Source organism: Mustela putorius, unplaced genomic scaffold, assembly GCF_011764305.1.
Source record: "Mustela putorius furo isolate JIRA1106 unplaced genomic scaffold, ASM1176430v1.1 tig00003834_pilon_pilon_pilon, whole genome shotgun sequence".
NCBI lineage: Eukaryota > Metazoa > Chordata > Mammalia > Carnivora > Mustelidae > Mustela > Mustela putorius.
In genome coordinates, this window is record NW_025421987.1 from 114746768 (window position 1) to 114763867 (window position 17100).

Genomic DNA, 17100 nt, shown 5'->3' on the forward strand with positions numbered 1-17100 from the left:
CTCCTTTTTATGCTTATATGACCATATGATAGGGTAGAATTTGAAGTAATCAACTTTTATAAATAATGGTAAAAGAAAGTTTACCCATTATCCTAATGGGCAAATGGGTTCTAAAACAAATATTTAAGCAACCTCAGCTTTGATATTATTGTATTTTCATAATGTGGTAGAATCATAAAATCTGAAATTTGAGAGGTATCTCAGAGGCCACCTATTTTGGCTTATCTCCCAGTATGGGATTTTTATTTCTGAGGTGATCAGTAAGAAGTTATTTTGCCTGAACATTTTCAGTAGTAAGGAGCTCACTATGCCCCCAGAAAAAGCTACACCAGCAGTTCCCAAACCTAGTTGTGCTTTCAGATTATCTAGAATATTATACATGATTATAGATATTTTTATAAACTAATATATAAAATATATTTAATATCAATAAATATTTTTAAAATAACATTTCTGTTGGCCCAGCATTGGGTTGACATTGGGTATCTGTACTTTCAGAAGTTCTCAAGGTGCGCCCGATGGCTCAGTCAGTTAAACATCTGCCTTCAGCTCAGGTCATAATCTCAGGGTCCTGGGATCGAGTCATATGTCAGGCTCCCTGCCCAGCAGGGAGTCTGCTTCTCCCTCTCTCTGCTTATGTTCTCTCTCTATGTCTCTCAAATAAATAAAATCTTTAAAAAAAAATTTTTTAATTCTCCAAATGCAGAACACACAGGTGGCTTAGTTGGTTAAGCTTCTGATGCTTAATGTTGGCTCAGGTCATGATCTTTGGGTCCTTGTAGCACCATGTTGGGCTTGTGCTCAGCAGGGAGTCTGTTTGAGAATTCTCTCTCTCCGTCTGTCTCCTCCTCCCAGTCATTCTCTCTCTCCCTTTCCATCTCTCCCTCTCTAAAATAAATAAATAAATCTTTAAAAAAATTTCCACAAATGCTTCTGATAATAGCCAACTCATTCCTCAATTAGTTTAGCTATTAGAAAATTATCCTCTGTATTTAGCTCATATAACTCTTGCAAAGACTTTTATTTATATTTTCTACTTCTGTTCTTCTTGAGTTGCATAGAAAAAGGAACATAAATGGTTGATTTTAATGAAAATATTTTAAATTTTAAAGGTAGTTCATATCTCTCTTCCTTGAAACTTTACTCATATGACATGAAACTTTACTCATATGACATATGACAAACTTTACTCATACAGATCTTTAATGATCATGATTAACTTCCTTTGCTGCTGTTCCTTTCTCTTGTTCTAATTTCTTAAGATAACCACAAATGATCTCAGTGTCCTACAGATGACACTTCCAGAACAGACATTATTGTCTATCATGTTAGTTTATGAAAGCACCTGAGGATCTTGTATTTGTTTTCTCTGTTCAGAAAGCTCGTCCTCAATATCTGCTTGGACATCTCTCTTCCTTTTTTCAAGCCTATGTTCAAATGTCAACTTCTCAGTGAGGTCTTCCTTGACCAGTCTTTTAAAACAGAAGTCTCTGATCCCCAAATTTAATTCCAAATATTTTTTTCCCTCATAGCCTATCAAACTTCTGTTATGGTACATAGTTTAGTTATCTACTTTTTCACTGTATTTATCCTCTCATTAGGATGTCCGTTGAATGAGGACAAGATTCTTTATCTGCCTTTTTCTTTGCTATGATTGGCATACAGTAGGCACACATTTATGGTGATGAATGTATAAAAATGCTGAATTATGCATTATATATATTTTAGCCATAATACATTAGAACACTGAGTAGAAGAGAAAAATGAAATTCCAGTTTTGAGTTTGAAGAGACACCAGAAATCCCTTCATGTGAGCTGCTTCTATCACAGATGAGTAAATTAAGGCTCAGAGATAATCATATATGCAGCAAAAGGTATAGAAAGGCCTAAAATCAAACCTGGATCCCAATTTTCCTTTTATTAGATTAGCTTTTGAAGAAGTCCATCCTTGGTGTGCCCTGAAAAGATTTCCTTCTGAAATATTAGATACCCACGTTACGATTTGAATCTTTGGTTCCTTAAATTGCCCATATATACTTAAATGTAATATCGGGTTTAATCATGGACAAATAATTTTAAGATATGATAATTTTAGAAAGGGATTTTCAAAAAATCCTAATAAAATATACTGTATGTTTTCTCAAGGAGAGATATACATTTCCCAAATATGTTTTCCCATATATGTTTCCCACTTATGACTATTCCACATGTTAGCATTTTCAAGTCCAGAAAAGGAAAGAAAGAAAAGAAAAAGAGTACATTCTAAAGCAAATAAAATGATAGGTGGGGAGGAGTCCACTGGTAATACACTGATTTTTTAAAATGTATTTTTAAATCAAATCTGATAACTGGCAACAAAACACTGTTATTACAGCTTTATCCTGAAAGTTTTTTTGAAGGTGCATATTGTAATTTCATATTCTAGTGAAATTACTGGTCTTTAAGAAAAAATATACACTAGGTATCTAGATAAAAAAGGTCTTATATGGGACATGCAAGGGAAAAATCTAGACTGTTGTTAGACTTTTAGACAGCAACATTTTGTGCAAAAGAATGGAGTAACATACAAAATATACAAAATGTAAAGAAAATGTAAACTAAGGATTTTATATCCAGCAAAAATGACCATCAGGTACCAAACTGCTACCATGAAAAAAACTCAAGGAACATTGTTCCCATAAACATTTCCTGAAGAATATTCTCAAGAACAAGATTCAGAAAACCAAGATAATTTGAAAGAATTGTGATAGGACAAGTTAATCAGCATTAAATATGTACTTATTTATAGTATCAAGTCTAAATGAAAGTTAAAGAAGAGAAGGTATTAAGTTTTCAAAGACCATAGTCTCTGACAATGTAAATATGGATGAAACACTGAAAGGGGAGAGGAGAAAAAATTAGACTAGAATATGCCTCCCCCAAATTTTTAAATTGTTTTCAGTATTCATAATTTGTAATGGTAGTACTAATATTGATATACTGCAACTGTTGTATGTATAACGGGGGATAAAGCAAATGAGTCATTATTGGATATCCTAACTCTCTCATCTTCTATACCTCAATAACCAGAATTCACAGTGTAAAGGAGATACAAATGTAATATATAAAATGTTAAAACCCTGTAATACTGAAATAGAATTAGTAATATTAATATGAACCTATATTGTCTCTCATGTACATGCATACAATTCCAAGCTCTTTCAACAGAAAAGGAGTATAAACAATGACCAGCCCAATAACAGTCAGTATCTCTATGTATCAATTATGGTCTCAGATATAATTTCCCAATAAAAGAAACAAGAGTGTCTTTAATTAGCTGTTTCACTTCTGGAGACATGAAATACACATAAGTTTAAGATACCTTAGTGTACAAACACTACTAGGATGATGTCAGAAGAGCTCAGGAGCCAGTATAAAGAGTCTTCCACTCACCAAAGATGGGATAATTTTAGTAAGAATAACAAGTACAGTAAGGGTAACAAGAGGCCTGTGTGGCTGTCAGTTAAGCATATGCCTTCAGCTCAGGTCATGATCCCAGAGTCCTGGGATCAAATTCTGCATCAGTCTTCTTTCTCAGCAGGGAACCTGCTTCTCCCTCTGCCTGCCATCCTCCTGCTTGTAGTCCCTCTCTGGCAAATAAATAAAAAAATTTCTTAAATACAATGGTTAAAACACCTAAAATAGCTAACAAATGCCCCCAAATGGCAGCATAATAAGCTTCTGAATTTCCTTCCTCCTACAGACACACTGAATGTACATCTATATGCAGAATAATTCCCTCTGAGAGAAACATAAAACAAGGAATGATTTTTTAAAAAGTTGAATAACTGACGTATCAGGTGAATGAGAAAATCCCCACATGGAGACTGATTGGAAAGGTTGGGACACATAAAGCAAAAATACCGCCCCAGATAAAGTGCCATGCTATCAAGAAGGAACCCCTAAGTCCCAGCATTGGAGAGTTTGGACTTAGTGCCCCCAACTAAGACCCTCAAAGCACTTAGCTCTGAAAGCCAAGTTCACAAATCCTACAGGATCATAGCAAACAAAAGTAAGTCTTAAATGGATGTAAGAACATATTAGATAAAGGGCTAGTATCCAAAATCTATAAAGAACTTATCAAACTCAACACCCAAAGAACAGATAATCCAATGAAGAAATGGACAGAAAAAAATGAACAGACATTTCTCCAAAGAAGACATACAAATGGCCAAAAAGCACATGAAAAAACATTCAACATCACTTAGTATCAAGGAAATACAAATCAAAACCACAATGAGATACCACCTCACACTACTCAAAATGGCTAAAATTAACAAGTCAGGAAATGACAGGTGTTGGTGAGGATGCAGAGAAAAGGGAGCCCTCCTACACTGTTGGTGGGAATGCAAGCTGGTGCAGCCACTCTGGAAAACAGTATGGAAGTTCCTTAAAAAGTTAAAAATAGAGCTACTCTATGACCCAGCAATTGCGCTACCAAGTATTTACCCCAAAGATAAAAATGTAGTGATCTGAAGGGGCACCTGCATCCCAATGTTTATAGCAGCAATGTCCACAATAGCCAAATGATGGTAAGAGCCCAGATGTCCAACAACAGAAGAATGGATAAAGATTGGTATATGTATACAATGGAATACTACTCCACCATCAAAAAAGAAAAGAAAAAATGAAACCTTGCCGTTTGCAACACCATGGATGCAACTAGAGAGTATTATGCTAAGTGAAATAAGCCAATCAGAGAAAGACAGTTACATGTTCTCACTCTTATGTGGAGTTTAAGAAACAAAACAGAGGCTCATAGCTGAAGGGAGGGGAAATCAGATGGAATCAGAGAAAGAGAGACAAACCATAAAACACTCTTAATCATAGGAAGTGAGGGGATGGACATTAAGGAGGGCACATAAGGTAATGAGCACCGGGTATTATATGAAACTGATGAATTACTGAGCTCGGTCTCTGAAACTAATAATACACTATATGCCAATTAATTGAATTTAAATTTTGAAAAGCGAAAAAAAAAATGGGTGTAAGAACATCTCTATCGTTGTATATTCAGGTTCAGCAGAGAGGGATCATGCAGAAATGCTCATCTCCTAGTTTCTCCCTGTAACAGATATAACTGCATACTGTCCCAGCTGCTACCTTAGAGCCCAGCTCCTAATCCACCTGCACCTAGGTGCTCTCTATGATCCTCCACTTTGGGACACTGACAGATCTTAGGGCACCCTCAACTACTGGGAGCCACCAAGAACAAAGACAACAGCTTTGACAATCATGAAGACCCTAAATCTTCAAGATTCCACCAAAATCTGTTAGAACTAATAAGTGAACTCAGTGAAGTTGCAGGATGTATCTATATCAGTTGTATCTATACACTGATAACTGTCAGAAAGAAATTAAGAAAAACAATCCCATTAACAGTAACATCAAGAAGAATAAAATACTTAGGAATAAATTTAACCAAGGAGGTACAAGACTTGTACACCAATAATAACAAAATATTGTTGAAAGAAATTAAAGAAGATCTAAACAAATAAAAAACTCCAACTACAGACTTGCCAAAAGAATTGAAGAAAGCTGTTTAAATTCTCAGCTCTTACTGAAAGACCCGTACATGAGGAGTTAACCAAAGTTAGAGTACTCCCTGAGAGTACAAACTAGCAGCATTGGCATCAACTGGGAGCTTGTTAGAGATGCAGAATCCCACCCTACACCTACTGAATCTGAATATACTTGGTGTCAAGATCCCCAGGTGATTCCTCTATACATTGTCTTGATAAGCGATCTATACAGTTGGTTCTGAGATGAGACAGACTCATGTTTGGTATTCACTAATAGCAGTGAGGATCCCTCAACGAGATAGCAAATTGAATACTAATCAAACTTTGTCACAGAAAGTAGGAAAACAGTTGAAGAAAGCAATCAAAGGGTTGATAAATAATGGATTAAAATAGTACAGCTAAAGTAATAAAGTTGTGTCCGAAGGCCTGAGTTTGCAGAAATTCAGTGAAACCACTGGAGTAATCACGTTCAAGTCTTGTAATTCTTCTCTTATTATAATTGAAAAGGCACCAGATGCACCTGCAAAAGTAAAGCCCTTGGTACTATTCCTGTGTGACCTTGGATAAGCCACTTCACCTCCCAACATTCTAGTTTCTCCAGCTGCAGAACAAGATTTACAATGTTTGTTAGTAATAGGATTGAGATTCTCATTTGGACAAAATTTATGCAAGTGCCAAGTATGATTATTATTTTAGCTGACAGATAAAAAGACTGTCATTTGTTTTTGAATGTGTTGTGAAGCAAAAGACACAAGGATGAAATTATGCCCATCGTCCTTTTTGTTTTGCCTGCTTATGGAGTTTGATTGAACTTGTCTGAATCCTGAATCCCATAATAAATATGCAACATAACAAAAGATTAAATGAAAGACCATTTAATTACCTGAATCAGAGCTCGTAAAAATGTATATGTGTTTGTGGCAGCGGGGGGAGGATTGGTGTAATTAGTACCCGGAATTTAGGAAAATTGTGTCTAGCAGGAAAATGTATACATGTTTGGCAAAAATTGAGTGACGGGTCAAGAACTCTTCAAGCTAAGAAGATTATATCAACAGATGCATTCCCCATCTGCTCACTGAATGCACAAAAATGGAAATGGCATTTTTTTCCTATCAATTGAAGTTCCAGTTATACTCAGAGGCCATGAATCATACCATGCCAATAGCCAAGATTGAAAAATGTAAAACATGAGTAATAGAAGGCAAGAGTTAGCTACTTTTGATGTGAAATAAAAGGTATTTTCAAAGAGATGTTCTGGTCTGCCTCATGAAGCTCACACTGCTGTTCCTAAAAGGTATGATGCAAAGACACACCAGAACAGCAAATCTGTGCTTACACCAAAAGGCACACAATCTAACTATAAAAACTGGCAGTGCACAGTCTTATTGGGACACTAGGGCACAAGCACCACAGATGGATTTTTCTCAACTATGTAATAACACAGTGGTTTGTAAATCTCCCATTTTGAAGTAATGGGGGTATCCATGAGACACTGAGATGATATAAAACATTCTTCCCTGCTAGGGCTATAGTGATAATTACTTCTGTGTCTTGCAGTGCTATTTGTGGGAGATTGGTAAAAGTTTCTTAAGTTCAAATGAAAACACCAGAAACTCATATTAAGAAATAAACCATCCACCTTATTATTCATTAAATTACCATGTATCAACGAAGATTTATAAATGGCAGGATTTATGCAGGGCCATTATAAAGGACAATAAAGACAGTCATACCTGTCCCCAGCAAACCCCACATTGGTCCTTACTCAAATGTGATCAACAACAAGCTGCACATTGTTGTATTTTGGCTTACGCATCTTTTATAGAGAATTCTCAATCCATCTGACTGCAATTACTTGAACTTTAGAATGGAAATGCAGGATCTTAATCAACATTTTTCAACGACTCTGGTTATTGCTGTTACTATTTGTTACTGCAAAGATCTATGCAAGGTGATGCTAAAACTCAGAGACTCTGTTTCTCCCAAATTAATTATGTAAAACCATTAACAGCATTGTTTGTCTTCCCATGCCAAGGCTGAAAAGGAGTTCTATAGATAACTGGCTTTTATTGTCTTTGGGCTAAATGTTTCCTGGTATTCCAGTATTCCCTATGGTGAGGAAGTTTTCAACTGAGCTGTGTTGCATTACCAAATGCAGATAGATACTGAGATCCTGACAAAGTATCAGTTGTATGGGAACGAGACTTTAACATCCTTAAACTATTTGATCCTCACAACAAAGCATCTGTGGGCATATGCTTAAGAGGAGGGTGAGAAGTAGCATCACATCAGTGAAGCAAATTAAACATAAGAGGAGAAAACCAGATGCTCTGGAAATGTAGGCAACAATGACTATTTGTAAGCCAGTGGAAGTTCTGAGAAAACCTGGATATAGCCAACATAGAAAAATTTTGGCAATTAGTAACTTCCTCCTTAGAGGTATGGAAAGACCAGAGTGTGGACTATCATGGATCACTGACGGGTCCCTTGTTGCCTGGATTTTTCTATTCATGACAGAGGGTGCTGCTCAACAAGACCGAATGCACTACCCCTAAACCTGCTAAACAGATTTGTGTGGTAAAATACATGTTACTGGGAAAACAGAGGAGGGAAGGATCTTTAGATGCTCCGAAGTTTTGGATAGAATACTGAACCACTTGGAAGCACAGATGGTGTTTTCAACACTTCTTCTTTCTAGCAGTTGGGACTTTGGAAAGTATAGAGAAATCTTGGATGTGAACAACTGGCTCTGCAGATGGTGATGGTGAACTGGTTTGGCCAACAGTCTTAAATCCCAGACTGATGGGTTCCTATTCACAGAAGAATTAGGAGAAGGAAGTGGAAGGAGAGGAAATATGGATAAAGGAAACATAACTTGACACACAAGGGAGAGAAAAATGTGTATTAAGTTACGGCTTATTTATCTATTTTCTCTTTATAAGTAGAAATAATCAGAAGGCCACATCTAAAACAGCCAGCTTGGGTAGCAGCCAGGGATGCAAAAAGGTTTACCAAATTTCAACTGATAAGACAACTCTGAATAACTTAATTCTGTTTGTCACTTAGCACTCAGAATATAGTCATGAGATGTGGGAGTCAGTAAATAAGCGCCACTAAAAACTGAAGGGGGGACGCCTGGGTAGCTCAGTTGGTTAAGCATCTGACTCTTGATCAGGTTTTGATCTGAGGGTCAGAAAGGAAAGGAATGGACAGGACAGGACAGGACAGGAAAGGAAAGGAAAGGAAAGGGAAAAACATGAGATGGAGCTTGTGAGAATATTGATAATTATGATGTAGTGTTTCATAATTCATTAACTAAGTATAACCCCCAGTGTTCATCACAGTACAGTTGTGTCTTCTAATATGAGTAACAGAGGACATTTAAAGAATACGATTAGGTGTTGAGATAAGTGGGAGAACTTTGGTTCATTTGATGTGAATTTTTGTTTGTTTTTACTGATCTATTTCTGTAGTATTCTGATTTTAAGTTGTATTTTGAAGGTATATCACCTTAAATGGATGGAGCCTTGTTCACAAAGTAGCCCCAACAACCTTTTTTTAGCAAATGCACATCTTCTTAGCATGCTATAAAAATGTATTAAGTCTCACCACCCTTGGAAAGTAGAGACTGCATTCTTTGCTTTCCACATTTGATTAAGAACAAGGTCTAACGTGTTTTAGAATGAATTTGTTAGCAACCCCAGCAGAAAGCAGTAAGCAAAAGTGAGGTACTCTCTGTGGCAGTATGTTGTCCCCTTCAGTGTCACCAGACTATCCACCTCTAGGAGATGCCATCTTTCCTTGTGACAGTTGCCTTTGTCCCTGTGAAGGGAAACATCCTGTACCCACAGGGATTAATTCTCTCATGTAACTTTAATAAGGTGCTGGAGTGTGTCCTCAATGACCCAGTGACAGCATTCTTCCCTGATACACATTGATCATTACCCTTCAGAGCTAAAGAAAGTTCTATTTCCTTGGATTCTTTGCTGCTTTTATTTCAAACTAATACAGTGATTTTGTTTTCTGGAAATGTTAATGCTTGTTTACATTCCGGGAGCCAGTCATGACTCTGGATTCCCATTTAAAGTTCCTAACCTTGGGACGCCTGGGTGGCTCAGTTGGTTAAGCAGCTGCCTTCAGCTCAGGTCATGATCCCAGCGTCCTGGGATCGAGTCCCACATCGGGCTCCTTGCTCCGCAGGGAGCCTGCTTCTCCCTCTGACTCTGCCTGCCATTCTGTCTGCCTGTGCTCGCTCTCGCTCGCTCTCGCTTGCTCTCTGACAAATAAATAAATAAAATCCTTAAAAAAAAAAAAAAATTTAAAGTTCCTAACCTCAAAGTTGTAATAAGTATACAGTGAAAGTTTGATGTCAAGGATGTGGCCATCAAAAGGTATTTCACCCAAGGAAAAATATTTGTTTATTTTGAAATCTAGAAACAATAGCTCATCAGAAATATGCATGTTGATATATTGTCTGACTCCAAACTCCCCCTTGCTGCACACTGTTTTTGTTGTTTTATTTGTATAATTTGACATGAGAAGATTTTGCTGTGCTTCACTGGTTTCTGACTTCGAGATGATGGTATTTACTTACTGGATGTTGAATTAACGTCTCAGATAGATTTTACACATGAAGGTACTTTTTTGTATCACCTGGGATCTTCACAAATTCTGTCCACATTAGCAAAACTCTATCAACTCTTAAGCAATATCTCCTTTCCTGTGTGATAATATACTATAACAGAAAGAGCACCAAACTTAGAAGGCCTGATTTCTAGGCCAAAGACTGTCCTTCATGAAAGATGGGACCTTAAAAATGTAATTTAACCTCTGGACCATAGTGTCCCTCTTTACAGGTGGGAAAATAATAATGTGTCCCTGCCTATCTTAGCACTGTTTATAGATCCAATGGGGAAAAAAGGGGTACCTGAAAGCATATTGTGTTATAAATGTACTCAAACATTTAATAACATAATTGTTGATATGCCTAAAATGCAAATGGTTCTTCAAAGATTGTATCTTTATTCAATCCTAATTAAAGGCCTGTTGAAAGCGTTTTACTGGGAGCTAATGTAATTTTGTAAAATGTCCTGGGATGTAAAATGTACTGAAAGCTAATGTGAATTTGATACAGGAATGAAGCTTAGACAGTCCACAGAAACGGGTGGTCGGTATATCCCTTCAGTGTCAGCCTTCTCTTCTGAAATTCTGATAGAAGAGCTAATCAATTCAAGGGGGAGCCCGTAGGCAAATGTCTAGAGCGCCAAGATCCAGACCCTGATTTAAGTATGAGCCATGCACTGTGAAATCGAGGCTTGGCAGGTCATGAAATGAGACAACCTGCAGTGAAAATTTCAAAACACATAGCATCTTTCTCAGACTCACTATTTTGCCTCTTAAATGTGAGGCTCAGAGGTATCTTTTCATCACCCGAAGTTTCAGATCTGCTGAAAAGCCTGGACAAGCGTTCAGTTGAGTCCCTTGAGTTCCATGCGAGCAGCAAAGCAGAAATGCTTTTGGCCTGGCAGTTTCAAGGCAGGTGTTACCAGTGGGTTGCCTGAACCATGGAAAAACCTCCTTCTGGCCTTTTTTAAATGCCCGGTTCCAGCGGCACGACTTCCTGGTGGGCCTGCCAGGGAGAATTAGTCTCAGAACACACTCAACAGGAAGTGGACTGAATTAAGCTGCTGGAGGAATTAGGAATGTGTATGTCATTGTTGAAAAAGTTTGCCCAAAACAGCAATCTTGGATCTGGCGTCACTGAAGTTGAACTGCCTTTTGTTTTGTTTTGTTTTTTGAGGCTAGTCAAGAGGTTCCGCTGCTTAAATTGGAGTTTTTTGATTCATGATAGTAAACTCAAGTCATAGCAGGTCCTTTATAAAATACAGTCTTACAGCAGTTGAAGGCAAAGTATTACAACATCGTCTTAGTGTTCCAAATCTCACCGAAGATTAGAAGATAACCTGTTCAAGTCCTGCCTTCTGAAATACAGGGTTTCCTCACTTTGAAGAATGTAAACCCTCCAGAAAAGCTAGATTCAATCTTCTGGTGGTCTTCCTGGTTTAAGAAAGTGATGTGGTTGGTAAGAAAACAAATCCGCTGGCAAATTTTATTATTGGTTTTAAGTGTAAAATGAATAATGAAAACTCTTCAGTGGTTCTTAGGTATTTGAGAGTTGTGTTTACTTAGAAAATCTCACAGAAGCTAAATGACTTGCCTAGAAAAGTGAAGAAAACACATACCACACAATTTGGGTTGAAATTCCATAAGGTTCCAGGTTCACGGATCAACCACAGCACCGCCAGGCTCCCCACTGTGCTGATCTGCACCTACTTGTTTGGCAGGTTTCTCTTATTTTGCTATTTTCCCTCTTTCTGCAAACTCGCTTTCTCACAAACCTGGTATGGGTTCTTGCTTACCGCCTTCATCACCCCTGAAGGCCAGTTTGTCCCTGACCCTACAGTAAGCATGGATCTTGGCCAGAAATGACAGAAGTGAGAGCTATCATTTACTATCAGCTGCGAGCAGATGGCCTGCTGAGTGCTTTATACACAATACCCACCACTCTATACTGGTTTTTGAGGTGTCCAGAATGATTTGTGTGCACCACTGTGTAACCAGCTAACTCAGGGGAAGTAAAAGATACTGCCTGTATTTAAATGATACAAGAGATAGTTGACCCCTGTCTCTTAATTTTATTCAAGAACCTGAGAGTCACTGATTAAGAGTGCCAGACTATGAATGTCTCTCTAAGTTCCCTCAGAATAAGGATGGCTTCGATCGGGTGCCAACTTTTCCATTCATCCCTTGGATTTGGCTGGGGTTGGAGGGGAAGCAGCCTTTCCACCCTTCTGACTAAGAAATCTCATTTTCCTGCTCTGAAATCACTACCACACAACTCTGACCCTTGCCTTCTGCTTTGCTTTATCCACACAGGTAACGACATTGACTCAGGAGGTCTCTCAGTTAGGTAAAGACATGAGGAATGTGATGCATCTTCTAGAAAACGTTCTGTCACCCCAGCAGCCATCGCAGTTCTGCTCTCTGCATACCACATCTGTGTGTCCCTCCGGGGACAGCTTACAGACCAGGATGACCTGGAGTACTCACCAACCTTGCCTACACTTGCAAGCTGGTGGAGCCGCTTACACTCAAGCACAACTCTGTCATGGTAATGTCACCTCAGACATTTGGAGTGTGGATCCCTCCTCCGTGGGGAGCAGCCCCCAGCGAACTGGAGCTCACGAGCAAAATCCAGCAGACGGTGACCTTTATCACTCTCCAAGCCTTGGTTATTCACCTGCCCACTACCAGGTTGTCCAAGAAGGCCACCTGCAATTTTTAAGGTGCATCTCTCCACATTCGGATTCTACACTCACACCCCTGCAGTCCATTTCGGCGACTCTCTCGTCCTCAGTCTGCTCCTCCTCGGAAACGTCTTTGCACCTGGTTCTCCCAAGCAGGTCAGAGGAGGGCAGCTTCAGCCAGGGAGCCACAAGTTCCTTCAGTCTGGAAAACTTGCCAGGATCTTGGGACAGGGAAGGTGCGGCGCCAGTCTCTGCAGAACCCTTGGAGAACTTTCCCCTGGAAATCGTCACAAGCACAACAGAAACGAAAGATAATAAAGCCATAAACGTATGATATTCGCGCACGTGCAGCAGCTGCCCGTTTTAGACCCACCACTGCATGACGGCTTTCATTTGCCTTTTTTGCCTCGGGCAGGTGTGAAGACTGAGCAGAGCTGGGAGTCCTGCCGGAGAGTGCTTGAGGAGCCAGCCAAAGGCAGAACCACATCCATACTGTAGCAAACACTTGCTAGATCCTTAGAAACATAGCAGAAACAGTTTCCCATACAGGTATTCCCTTACCAGTCTGTTTGACAGACTTTTTAAAAGTCCAAAGACCCTGAGGGTCTGAGCAGCTAGAAGTCCCAGACAAAGAATTTGTGGATTCGTATTGTCCTAGGTGACTTTTGTGAAGTGCAGCAAAGGTTTTTCCTGAGTGCCTGCTTGTCATTCCTGAACAATATCCATAGCGCTGTTGGCCTCGGGAGTGCACAGCTCCTGCTGATCTATTTTTCTTTTTGTGAAGGCAAAGGGACAATTATCACTGCATGTCATCTCCTAGACAATCAGTCAAATAGAGCTGGTGGCCAGTGGTTAGCTATTGCACGTTATTTGCCATGTAAATGAACATGTCTTTATTTATCGACAAAAAAAAAAAAAAAAGAGAGGCTATTTTTATATCCTTGGTATGAAATATGTATTTAAACTATTTAAAATATTTATAAAGAAATGAATGTTTTCTTTTCATTTTGGTAAAAAAGAAAAAGCTTGCCGTTTTAACAAGAAATGCACTACTGTTATGTATAGTAGATCAAAAGTTATTTATTATTAAGAGGATGTAGTTTCAAAAGGAATCCCCCTTTTATCTGCATGCAGTTTGCAACCAATGTATCCTTGTGCTTCTGGATTACAAAAGAAGCATGAGGTCATATTTTATTAATGAAATAAGAACACGGACCCAGTGTCAGGTATGTGGGCCCCGGTGTGGTGGTAGGGAGAGCTTACCTAGTTAGGCTCTGCTGACTCACGCCAACGACCTGAATGAAGGCTTTCCCCACTGAGCTAGCATAAATATCTCTCCTCCAGGCATCACACTCTGTTGTTCAGGAGCCCAAAACTGGTCTGTGGGATATGAGAGCACAACTACTTTAAGCCATTTTGACCTCAAGATGAGGGAGAGATCCTTGGCTATATCCTTCCCATGTGCTACTCTTGCATGAGAGGTTGTAGACCAGTGCAAATTCCAAAATGGAGCCCAGACTTCTGAGAAATGACTTGTGAGAGTGAGGCCAGCTTACACTGGATCAGCATTTTCATTTTTTTTCTGTAAAGCCTCAACAGTGCTGTAAGTTATGCGGCGCAGGTGTTTTCATTCTCATTTTGCAAAGAGATAAAAAGCCCCAGAGATTACACAGCTTGGATGTCGGAGATGGTCTAGAACCTATAATGTCCCCTGCTTCTCAGCCAACATGCAAACTCAGATGCTGGCTTGGTAATGAGTTAAATACCCTTCGCTCAACTTTTATTTGATGTTTAAGAACATTTAGGGCCAACTCATCCCAGACATTCTTAGAAAACATCGCATTTACATTTTGGTGTCCCCCTGTTCTTATTTCACATCAAAAAGAATAAACAATCTGAGAATTGTATCATTAAAAACATCTAAACAAACCAAAACCTCTGATGTGTGAATCTTGTACCCTAAAACTGGCTAGAGCAGCAGAAAGAAATCTGTAAGAAAAAAGGGAAGAGTAGATGTTTATCAGGCAAGTTACTCAAGACAATGTGTTGGGCTTCACCTCTAAAATTCAATCCCTCTTTACCTATGTGAATGGGAAAATTGAGGCAAAGGCAACTTTCTACATTTAGTGCATTTGTGTTCGTATTCATTCTCCCTTTTGCTCCTCTTGACCTGTTTAATCATTTTTAATACCATTCAAAAAGAACTAATTGGTGTTAGTGTGTGAATATTCTGGCAGACTAGTCCTACTATTACTGATGCTAACAATAATGACTGACATTGTTTTTTGAGTAGTGACTATGTACCAACAGATATTTCTAAATTAACACATGTTACATATCTTCATATAATTGTCAAACAATGCTAAAAGTGACTTACTATTATCCCCATTTTGTAAATGAATTTAATTGGGCCACGGACTTTTTTTAACTTGCCCAGTCACACGGGTTTAAATAATAAATCCAACATCCCCATGGCCACTCTGGGTACCCTTCCGTTCATGTCCAAAGCTATTCTTGTCTTTTAAAATTTTACTAGTAATTACTTCCTTTTGAAACCTGTGAATAGAATAAATTATTTGGGTTTTTTTAAGGAAGCATACACATGGGACAAATTAGTAAAACTGTGAGGATGTGAGGAAGCCCCAGTGAAATGCCCAGAAACATGCCCATACTTTTCCAGCCAGTCCCCCCCTTCTATGTGTTGTGATACTACTCCAGGAAATGAGAATTTCAAGCTTTTCTAGATGCTTGATTTTCTAAACAATTATTGTGGTGTAAGTAGCAGAAGCCTTTGTCTTCTTATCAGGGATGCATGTTTGGACCTCTGCATTCTCCTCACCTACCCATTCTGCTAAAGAAGCAAAACAGGGATCCAAAGGGAAAAAAAGCACTTATTTTCTTGGTCAAGTATATTTTCCTAAAAACAAGATTGGGGACTAAAGTCTTCTGTGTAGCTCTAATTAAGAGAGTCAGACAGACAGATTAACAGAATGTTATTTTATTTCAATGTAAGAAATTTCTGGCAATGAAAGCACTTACAAATAGAGTTTATTACCTTGAGAGGTGGTAAAATCACCAGCAAAGTGTCCTTTCAGAGGTTATATAACCACATGACAGGATTATTGTTTCCAGAAGGGCTTGGTATTAGGTCTGAGGTTAGCAGCATACCTGCATCAGAATCAAATGGGGTACTTGTTTAAACTTAAGATCTGGCTTCAGCCGAGTGCCTTTGGGTGGGGCCTAGAAATCTCCTACTTAGTAAACTCCCTGGGTGATTTATATATACTAAATACTGGGAAATATTGGACTGGAATCTATGGTAGTACAAGACTGAGTCCTAGCTAATTTAGACATAGGTGGACTGACATCTACATTCTGTTAAATATAAGCCTGAGTCCATAATTGTATGAGAGAGACCTGTTCAACCCCTATATCAATAGTTTCAAACTTTCATTCAAATGAATATTTCCAGGGGGTCTTAATAAAATAGAGATTTTAGGGACCTGATCTTTCAGATATGGAAGATATCAGATATGGGTGCCAAGTGATTCTGATAGAGACATTCCAGGGAACAAACTCCAGAAACATTACCCCAAGCCATGTAATCATCCCTTAGATAATGAGGAGTTAGTTCCGTGGGAGGCAGACCAACTAGAATCAAGCTAATTGAAACGGACAATTACGTACCATTTCCATAGCATTCCTAGTACCTCAATGATTTTTTTTTTTCATGAAAATAATGGATCACGTTCTTCAAGAGCACTTTGAACATTCATTCATTGCTTCAACTAGTAATGACTGAGTGTCTACTATGTGTTATGTACTGGTACTTCTTGATTTGTTGGAGGTCTTTGTTCTCCTGTTTTATTTGGGTTTTCTAGTAGGAAGAAAAAAGTAAAAATGCCTTTTCAAGCCTTATAAATTGGTCCTGGTTCTTCCTGGATCGGAGGAATCATATTTGGATGTGAAGCAAGCTAACTGGTTGGTTAGAAAGTGACAATTGCTTTGGATGGCCCCTGTGTGAAATGGAACTGTTCTTGTCAAGATTATGATTTTATCCAGAGCAATGAAAATAGCTTGTTCCAAAAGTTCTCGCTACGGCTGCTGCTTCGCCCTTAGAAGACATCACCTTTACTACAGAATTCTGTAATGCTCCTTAGACTACCATCACCACTGAAAACAGAGCCTCAGAACCTGAACAATTTCAATGAAAGACTGTTCCAAACGGCTTC

General features: G+C 38.6%; 1 protein-coding gene across 1 annotated transcript in view; it reads left to right on the top strand.

Moving 5' to 3' along the window:
* KCNH8 (potassium voltage-gated channel subfamily H member 8) overlaps window positions 1-13797 on the top strand; it is a 253019-nt gene extending 239222 nt beyond the window's left edge. Inside the window, exon 16 of the mRNA XM_045088951.1 lies at window positions 12498-13797. Coding sequence (XP_044944886.1) covers window positions 12498-13202 — 705 coding nt within the window. The 3' untranslated portion in view covers window positions 13203-13797. The remainder of the gene's footprint in view (window positions 1-12497) is intronic.
* The last annotated feature ends 3303 nt before the right edge of the window (window positions 13798-17100 follow it).